This window comes from Charadrius vociferus, unplaced genomic scaffold (genome assembly GCF_000708025.1).
Source record: "Charadrius vociferus isolate BGI_N301 unplaced genomic scaffold, ASM70802v2 scaffold257, whole genome shotgun sequence".
NCBI lineage: Eukaryota > Metazoa > Chordata > Aves > Charadriiformes > Charadriidae > Charadrius > Charadrius vociferus.
Window position 1 is genome coordinate 858,720 of NW_009649473.1, and position 10,011 is coordinate 868,730.

Genomic DNA, 10,011 nt, shown 5'->3' on the forward strand with positions numbered 1-10,011 from the left:
GGGGGGTCCCGCCCCCCCCCCCCCGACCGCCTCAGCCCCGGGCGATGCTGATTGGGAAATAATTGCAATAATAATAGAGATATTTTGCTCCTGAGTGACTAGACGATATGAACTGGGCACAGAGCCAGGAGAGTTTTGAAGGGCAAAGCTTGGGAAATCAATGGCTCGAGACCGCCGGAGCAGCCATGGGGCCAGGACCCAGGGCTTTGCTGGGGGGGTCAAGTAGGGCAAGTGCCTTTCCCCGTCCCACGCCATGTGGCTCCCAATGTAGGGCTGCTTGTTAATTCCTTTCCCGTATTCGTTGTCTCTGTCAGTCCCTCCTGTGCCTGGGTTTGACTTTGATGAAGGTGCTGGTGCCCTGGCACTTGCTCCGTCTTTCCAGCAGTTCGGTTTTGGTACAGAGCAATCAAAAAAAATTCTTCTGACAGTGTTTTAGTTCTGTCAAAATTGCTGGAACGGTGTGTTGGGCTGTACTTCGCCATCCTGCTGATGGGGAATGCGGGCAGACCTGGTCCGGGGAGGTTTTGAGCAGGTTTGCGGATGGTGGGCGAGGAGCCGGTCAGTGCTGTGCCGTGCCATGCCATGTGGGATGGCGCTGGGCTGGCCAGCTCTGCCGAGCCTGCTCGGCACGGGGGAGTGCCGCTCGTGTGGGTGGCTGAACAAGAGGAAAAGATGGAAATGAGTTCAAGTGGAAGAAAAAAGCGGTTGAGGAGTTTTGGGGAAGGTGGTGTGGTGTTTTGGGGTCCTGCTGGGCAAGGTCACCCCTCTGCCTCCCCCTCTCCCCTGTGGCAAACCCCAGTGCCTTCACCCCCAATGGACACTGCCTCCCCCGGGGAGGTGCAGCGAGCGCGTCTGTCCTCAGCCCATGTGGCTGAGCTCAGGATACTGCCTGGGGACACCACCATGGCAATGACATGTGCTTTGAGACTGGTTAGGTGAGCCGGTGTCATATCTGTCAGTGTCAGCGACTCGCTGGCATTTGTTGCTGTTACGAGCATTGATTTAGATTAAGTATCTCCTTGTTTTTTGCTTTATTATACTGATGTAGTTAAAGTCCCAATATTCTGCATCTCAGGGCGATGTCGGGCCCGGGGTGAAAGCCGTGCTTGTATTCACCTTTATAAAGCGACTGTTTTTCGCTGAGGGGAATTCGGCAGCTGCTCTCGCCCCTTTCCCTCGGTGGGTTGGCGATGAGGCAGGAGCATCCCAGCCCCGCATGAGGGACTGATGGAGGAGGCCAGGGGAGGCAGGCAGCCATCTCCCCAGGGCCCTGGGGTGCCGGGGTCGAGCAGCAGGCAGCTGCCTGTCCCTCTGTCTGGGAGGAGGAGGAGGAGGAGGCATATGTCTGATCCCTACCCGGGAAATGTTTGGCCCTAATTTTGCCTTCTTATCTGTACGTATCAAAGCATTCTACAAAATAAAACAGCTAAATTAGCATCATTTCACAGAATCACAGAATGGTCAGGGTTGGAAGGGACCTCTGGAGATCACCTAGTTCAACCCCTCTGCCAGAGCAGGTTCACCTACAGCAGGTAAATAATTTCATATATAGGAAGTTAAAGCATGGAAAGGTAACATGGCTTTTGCAATACCTGATGATAATTTGGTGGGAGAGCGGCAGAGAACCCCCATTTATGGATTCCCGCTCCTGTGCCCTATCCACAGAAAAGTGCTGCCTCCCAGTGCTGTCTAGATATACCAGGCATTTGTGGAGCTGTATTTTTAGCCCTGATATTCTCTTTGGCTGGAACTGGGCCATGAAGATTCACAGTAAGCTAAGGGCTGTAAATATCCCTTAGACTTTATGGGAGGAAAACTGGCATAGTATCAAAGTAGAACAAGCCCTTTCTTAAATTTCAGTTTTGTTAACTACTGTCATACTTGAAAGATTTCCCCGCAAAATAAGAAAGAACCAACCAGCTGCAGCATGTTGTAAACAAGTGAAAATTAGAAAGAAGAATTCCTGCAGACTTTATCATGTTATGGGGTGAGCCCAGGCCACGTGCCAGGAGGGCCATGCAGGCTGGCACCCTGGGGGGGTCCCTCTCCCCCACCAGCCCCCCTGGCCGGACACAGGATAGCCCCTTTCCGGCTGTAGGCTCGTCGACATGGTGTTGTGTGACACTACACGGCAGCTGTCACCTCCGCCCTGGGGTGGCCGGGCTGCCCCGGTCCTCTATTGCCTCTGGGAGGTGGCCCCATGGATCAAGGGTCAGGTCTGCTGGGACCTGCTCCTCTCCTGGTTTTACTTGCTCTGTCCTGTGCCCTTTGGGTGGATGGTGCCAAAATCGAAGCAAATCCCCCGCAGAGGGGGATGCACACCCTCCTCCGCTTTGGGTGCGGGAGCCCCAGGGCTTTGGTGGTGCCTGAGCCATCAGCACTGGTGGCACGGGGAGGTGAACGTTTCAGTCCCGGGGGTGGGCTCTGCCCTCCACAGATGTCAAAGCTTTTTCCTCTTCCCAACTCAGGGACGTGCCATGGAACTGCTCCCCGACAAGAGGATGGGGCAGGAGAGGACCAGGGACAAGGATCTCTATCCATCATCCTCTCCTCACAGAGCTGTCTCGTCCCCGCTGCTCAGTCTCTGTCCCCAATGGACATCCCTGGGGCTGGGGGACTTGCCGCTTCCCCCAGAGAGTGTTGGGAGGGAAAACGGGGATGCTTTGAAATGCACTCCCCTAAATAAGCCCTTCTGTTGCGTCGCCCGTCAGCGCCGTGCGAGCCCCGTGGAACTGGAAAGGGTCCCCGTGAAAAGGCTGCGGAGTGTGTTTCAGGCAGATAAGTCCCTGCCTTTGAAGTGTGGCGGACGGGCAGAAGCGCCCTCCTCTCGTAGCTGCTGCCAGCCGCTGCGCGTTAATCACAGCCCTGTACAGATAAGAGTACAAAGCGTGGCTGAGCACTTCTCCTGCCCGGAGGAGGGGTCTGCGGGGGACCGCTTGGGACCCAGGATGGGGGCTTGAGAGCGATGGAGGACTGGGGTGGGAGAGCCCCGCGGGGCAACTGCCTCTTCCTGGCAGTGGGCTTGGGGGGTGTCCCCTGCGGTGAGACCAGATCTCTTGGTGACCCTCCTCCTGTTCCCTCAAGCACGTGTTTTCAGTCCCGTGGGGAGCTGGTGGCCCACTCCAGCACCCCGCAGACCCCTGCTGGCACGTGTTAAATCCGAAAGCAGCCTTGGCATGTCTGCAGCTGCCTTGCCTCTCTGGCTGTGCTTCCTCTCCCTCCGCCTGGCATCCCTGGCCAGGGCTGAGCTGTAAAGTTCCATCCTCTGCCATGGTCTTCCTCTGGACCCGCTGCTGGCGTTGGGTGGCCGCCAAGTCACGGCTGCTGCCCTTCATTCCTCTCGTCGCTTATCTTCCCAAAAGGCAGGCCTGGGGAGATGCTCCTCTCCGCATTGTGCCTGTTTCTGGTGGCTGTAAGGACATTGAGAGGTTTTCCCTTTGGCGGTCAGGCAGTGGGGAGGTGCCTCCTCACCTGGACCAGCCTGGAGGGCGTCTTGCCCAGGGGAGCAAGTGTGCTTCAATGGAAGGAGCTGCCTCTCCTCTGAGGTGTTGTCTCTGCCCCCCCAGTGATTGCGCTTTCCATTCTCTCTTGGGTGGGTTTCAGGTCCCAGCCTTGTCTTCTACAGCTCTTTGGGGCAGCGTCTCTTCACTAGCACTGGATGCAGTGGGCTCTGGACCCTGCTGAAGCTTCTGGATGCTCCAGCATCATGGTTTGTAAAGAAGAGCTGAGCTTTGGAGGGAGCATCGGGCTCGATGCAGCAGCAGGATCGGCTGGTGCTGTTGTCCGGCTGTGACCCTGCACCACTGCGTGCTTCTTTAGTGAGGTGATGTGCTCTCCTTCTCCAAAACCTATATGGGATGGAAACTCTCTTCTCCAGCCAAGACAAGACCATCCCCAGGAACCCTTTCTGGGCCTCCTGGGGCAGGTCATTGCCTCTGCCTGGCTGAGGCGTGCTGTGCACGGTCACTCGTTAGGTTGGGGTCCCCGGGGGTTGAAGCGTTGTGTGTCGTCCTTTCCCTCATTGTTCCTTTGCAGGTGTTCTCCACGGTTTGCCTGGGAGGTGAAGGGACATCTTGGGAAGGTGAAATGCCATTGCATCTCCTGGCCTTGCGCTGCCTCCACCAGCTTGCTTGGCTTCTGGGGGACCAGGTCTTAAACCTTTCCCTCTTCAGAGTGAAGCTGTGAAGGGTTCTCACCCCATGGGGTGGGCTCCTCACTTGGGGGGGGCATGCTTGTGGGTTTCTGGCAGAGCAGCCTCTGGGCTTGCTTTGAGATGATTCACCCCAGCAGGGAGCATGTAATTTCTTGCCTCTGGTCTCTGCTGTTTTCTTAACGAGGCAGGAGGCCAACAAGCAGACCCTCGCTCTCGCTCCTCCACGGTGGCACGGCTCCAGGGTCCAGCCGATGCCGGGGCTCCCGCAGCCCCTCGCAGGAGGCAGCGCCGCCGAGCCGCTGCCTGAAGCCAGCCCGAGGCAGGCGAGAGCGAGGGCAGGAATCCTGAGCGAGAAATTAGTGTGAGTAATTATTAGTATTGGGTAATTATATCAGCGTCAGGATGAGGAGAAAGGTTAATAAGTTTATTTATTTATTTATTTTTGGTAAATGTCTTTTCCCCTGGGTGGGAAGGCAGGCAGGGTGGGCAGGAAGGAGCACGTTTCCGAGGGGGGCTGCTCTGATTAAACCGCATCCTCTCCCCCTTCTCCTGCCCCGTGGGTGCGGGGAGAGGGGGGGGAAGCCCTCCCTCCCTGCTGTCTGTAAGAGATCAGATGGGAGGCACCTTGTGCATCCCATGCACCGCTCCGCCATGTTATGGTCCAAGCAACCCGTCCCCTTCCTGTCAGCTGGCATGGGCAGGTTCCCATCAGGCTAATCCCGCTGGAAAAGCCCTGATGCCATGTTCCCACCTCTGCCGGCACGGCAGCGGATGCTGTGGGCAGTTGAGTCCTGGCGTGGGATGACATTGGAGTCTATCTGCCGATGATCTCCTGGTGCTGGGGAGGAGCATCAGGATGGGTTTGCCTACCACGAGCTGACTCAAAAACTGTCTCGTGCCCTGCCTTTTGGCCAACCAGAAAACAACTTGATTGCCAGGTCTTCCAAATTTCATTTTCCTGAATCCCAAACCCATCTCTAGAGCATCCTTAGCAGGAGGAGAGGCTCTGGAGAGGAGAGTTCCCTTGTGTGCATGCCTGGGTTGGCCCCGTGCACCCCACCAGAGCACCTTGATGTGTGGCAGGCTGGGCTCCAGCACTGTTTGAGTACTGAGAATATTTTTAGGTTCTTCTTGGAGCCTCAAATTAACTGGAAGTGCTTCACGTCTGTTGTTTTTTTTAATACATCTCTTTCTCTTTCCCAGCACTGCGCAGTGCAATAATGTAATGGGGAAATTACCCCGCTAGTTAAAAATTACTGCCAGCGCGACATCCAGCCATAGATCTATTTTAGAACCAGGGTAAAACTATATCGATTCTTCTGTGCCGCAACTGCAGCCCATAAAAGGGTTGGAAAGGTGCGTTTGTCACGTTGCTGTAGCGAGGGGGAGAGACGTTTCCTTGCTGCCGGGAGGGGGGTGCTCCCCATTACCCTCCTCCACCGAGCTGGCTTGGACAGGACTTTGTAGGGGAGAAACTGAGAGCCAGGAGGGGAGCGATGTGCAAGGGGATACGGGGAGGGATGGTTGGGTCCTGGGGGTGACGCTGGGTACTGTGGGGCAGGGGGTGACATGGGACAGGAGGTGCTCTGTGACCCTGTACTTTAGGTGTTTGAGGCTTGACCATCATCTCTGATGTTTGGAGTAGGAGTAAATGTGGTCCTGGGCTGAAAGACACCCCCCACCCCCCCCAAAGGGCCGGCAGAGGCTTTCGGCATGTCTGGGTTCCCCAGCGTACAGTGGTACCCAGGGTGGGGGTGACGGGGAGCAGAGTTGGTGTATGGGTCTGGCAAAGGATGCTGAGAAGGTGGGTAAGTACCAAACCAGGTTTGGGTTATGACGAAGGCTCCTCAGCCCTGCGGCAGGACGTACAGGGGGGTTTTGGCTGTCCAGTGGGCTCCTAAGAGTTACGCCTGGCCCTGCAAGCCCTGTCCCCGTGTCCCCTGGGGAGAGGGCAGCCCCTTTGCTCACTGCCGCGCAGGACTCAACGCTCTCTGGTTGCTCAGGGGTCTCTTTCTTAATTAAATACATTTGTTTTGTAAAACCGCCTAAAAATAATCCGGGGCTGGTGCATGCAGGAGGCTGGCGGTGAATCAAAGGCGCCGCTCTAATTAAACGGGCCCGGTTTGTTTGTGAGCCGCATACATTTCCATGCTAATCAGCTGCACACCAGGATCCTGCTTTCCTGGCCCCGTATCCTCCTGATTGGGAACTATGCAAATGCCGGTGGCGATTTATTGCAGGAGGGGGACGAGGTGGCCAGGGTGCTGGGGCGGCTGCTGGGGGTGGCACAAGGGCTTGGGCATGGCTGTGCTGGGCTGTGGGACTGGGAGCGATGATCAGGGCTGTGGGATGCGTTTTGGGGGATGCTTCAAAGCAGCTGATTTGTTCCTGTGCCCTGGGGGGATCCTGTGGCTGGGGGTGCCGGAGTGGGTCCACATGTGTGCCGGCAGCAGCGTGGAGCTGATCCCGGGCAGCATTTGCTCTGTCTCGCTGGTCATGCTGCTTCTCCACCCACTGCTGGGTTTTTTGCAGAATGTGCTGCTGGCACGGCCCCCATCCCATCCGATCCCATCCCATGGGAGCAGACCAGACCCACTGAGCCATTTCTCCAGCACTGTCTCCCTTGAGGCTGCCCCGTGCCAGCGGACAGCCTGGATCTTGGGACATCGTGAGGGATGGCATTAGCAGGAAGCGTTTCTCGCTCGTGGAAGTGGCAATCAGGTTATGGGAAGTAGCGCAGCCGAGTTTAGCTCCTGCTCGGTGGGTGCCTCCAGCCCCGTGGTGCCTCGTGATGTGGTTATCGCCGGTACAGACAGAAACCAGTGTACTTAGGAAGAGCTTTAACATAATTGTGAGCCGTAAGGGGATTAAAGCCTTCGCCACGTTCCTGCTTGGGGAACAAAGGCGCTTTCTGAACCTCTGTTGACCCCCAGCTTCCTTGAGACCCTCTTGACTTTCCCCGGTCACGAGCCCAAGTGTTTCCCCTGATGGATGGGGAGACGGGAGTCCTGCCTGCGTGCACTGCGGCATCCTGCCCGGCCGGGGCTCGGTGCGGTGTGCGAGCTGCTTTCGGTACTGCTGCGTCAAGACGTGTTTTGCTGTAATCTGGGGGCTCGTCCGTGCCATGCTGCAAGCTGGAGGGGCTTTGGGGCTGAGTGGCAGTGGGAGAAGCAGGGCAGTGCAGAGGAGAGTCCGTGGCTTCCCTCCCTGGAGAGGGGTGAACGCTGTCAGCGTAAACATGGGACAAATGCAAAATAAAGGGAAGAAAACATTGCAGTTTGTTCTTCTGGAAAGGGTCGGGATGTTTGCAGTGTGGCTGCTGCTTTGCCATGCTGCCATGGCCGTGGTGTGGCCATGCTGGCATAGGACAGAGAGGTGGCATCTCTAATGGGGCACGTTCCCCTTCCCACTCCCTGGGTTGTGCGTGAGACCATGCTCACCTCCCCTTGCTCTCCCCCGCAGATCCTGGTGGACTTGCCGGCCGAGAGGAAGCACCAAGCGCTGCAGTACGAGAACGTCGTGGCCCACGAGGGCAGCTCCATCCTGCGAGACCTGGTGCTGAGTCCCGACCGCCAGCACATCTACGCCATGACCGAGAAACAGGTAAGGGGAGGGGATGGCAGCCCCTCCGCTCTCCTGACGTGGCAGCCCCAGCCTGCAGTCCCCGGGCGCTGGGAAGCCTTCTGGGCAGGTCCCCAGCGGGGTCTGTCCCTTGCTGCCTGGGGACTCCTGTCCCAGGGAACGGGCAGCAGCTCGTCCTGTCTCCTCTCTGCACAAACACTGCCCTGAGGCACTGACGCTGTGTCCTGCTGCTCCTCTCCTCACCGGGGCCGTGCCCCAGGCAGTAATTGTTAGCAGCTGCTGCTTGAAATCCCCATGGTCCCTGGGGGGTCCCAGGGCTGCCGACCCTTCCTGGCTGCCAGGGGATGGCCATAAACCTCCCCCCTGTTGTGGCCGTCCCCTCCAGAGCAGGGTTTTTGCAGGTTAGCAGAAGCTTCTTGCTCCGAATGGCTTTTTCTCCTCTGGGGTGGCTGCTTTTGCACTTCGGGGCAGAGGGGACATGGGGCTGGTGTGTCCCTGGGCCCTGGCGTGCACCCCTTGGTCCCTGCCTCTCTTCTACCAGGGGTACAGACCCCATCCGGATCCGGTGCTGCCATCCTGGCAGCGTGGTAGGGGCTCACGATAGGAAGTTCCGGTTTGCTTTGCGAGTGTTTGCGTGATCCCCGACCTGCGGGAGAGCTTGCTGGTGCGAGTTCATCCACTGCATTTGGAGCGGGTGAGGCAGGTTCGTGCCGTGGCGGTGCCGTTTTTTGGATCTGGCGTCATGCCTCGGGGGGTGACACGGGGCAGCCGTGCTGGGACGTGGTGTGCCCGCATCTCTCAGCATCTCTGCTCCTCCGCCCGGGAGGGGTGTGCGTGAGGGGGACCGTGGCAGAGCTCGGAGGGTAACAGCTTTGCTGGCCGCCAGCCTGGGGGCTTGGGAGGGGGAAAGATGTTGGAGGAGGACCGTGGGTTTGTCTAGACAGCCCCGTGGGGACAGCAGAGCCCTTTCGCTCCCTCTCCCAGCGCCTGTCTGGTTTCTGCTCTGCTGCGGGAAAGCTGGGGCTTCCCCGGCAACGCACAAAAGGGGTTTGGAGTCCTCCGTCTTTCTGTCTCAGCTAAGCCTCCCCCCTGCAGGGGAGGTGTTGGAGACGTGGTTGCAGTTGAGGGGGTTACCTTGACTTGGACTGGGGATCTCCCAACAAGGGCCACTATGGCTGCTGGGAGCCGGTATGGGTCTGCCTGGGGGGGGACCTGCTGCCAACCCCCTTGCCACTGCCTGCCTGAAGTGATGTCGGGGACAAACAAATGGGAACGCTACAGGCATCCTCATCGGTGTGCAAACCCGAGGGTACCGGTTGGCCAGCCTTATCCCAACCCTGTAGGCATCACGCTGAGCCCAACCCCTGCTGGGCTGGGAGGAGGGAGAGCACCACAGGGTTTAGCCTTCGGTAGAGAAGTTTGCAAATTTTAATTAACAAGTGAGTCCTACCCTTTGGGAGCAATGGGGAAACTGAGGCACGAGCATGGCAGGCACAGGCAGCCGCCTGGTGCTGCCGGCTCCTTGCGGCGGGCGAGCAGGCAGCTCCCTGCACCCCCTCCCCGTCCCCCCTCTTCTCCTCCCCTCTCCTTAATAAAACCCGCTCTCTTCCCCACTCTGGCTCGGTGTTATCAGAGTGCTGGTGGAAAGTAATTAAATGAACAGTTGTAACAGAGCTCGAAGGGCTTGGAGAACGAGGGGATTTTAATCAAATCTGGAGGAGCAATTAATAAAGGACTGGTAACCCTTTCGGAGCGGGGCTGCGGTAGCCATGGGGTGCCTGGCCGGCACCAGGAGCCGGTGTGGGGCTGAGCCGGCGCAGCCCACTCCCCACAACCCTGCAAAGATGCAATGGTGGAAGGAGCTGGGTTGGGGTAAAAGCCTCTCTGGGGTGGAGGTGTTGCCTGCAAATGTGCTGCCCGGGAGAGGAGTGGGTGATGGTGGGGGCTCAGCCTGTTCCCTGCCGCTACCTCTTCTCTAATGGGGCGGGAGCTGCAGGTCAGGGTGAGTCCCGTCTCTGGTGGGATCTAGGCGTGGACACAGCAGGGAAACACGCAACCCGTCCCCCTTCACTCCCCGCCTGTTCCCTGCAGGTGACGCGGGTGCCGGTGGAGAGCTGTGAGCAGTATGAGAGCTGCGAGCTGTGCCTGGGCTCCCGGGACCCCCACTGTGGCTGGTGCGTCCTCCACAACATGTAAGTACCATGTCTGTCCCCACCGTCGGTCTCCTTGGGGAGACACCTCCTGGACTTTGGCCCTGAAACATGTTGAGTCTGGTA

The 10,011-nt window shown here is 58.2% G+C and overlaps 1 protein-coding gene across 1 annotated transcript in view; it reads left to right on the forward strand.

Annotated features, from left to right (window-relative positions):
- The window catches only part of PLXNA1 (plexin A1), a 106,274-nt gene that overhangs the window by 29,399 nt on the left and 66,864 nt on the right, over positions 1-10,011 (forward strand). The window contains exons 3-4 of the mRNA XM_009889854.1: positions 7,616-7,756; positions 9,827-9,927. Coding sequence (XP_009888156.1) covers positions 7,616-7,756; positions 9,827-9,927 — 242 coding nt within the window. The remainder of the gene's footprint in view (positions 1-7,615; positions 7,757-9,826; positions 9,928-10,011) is intronic.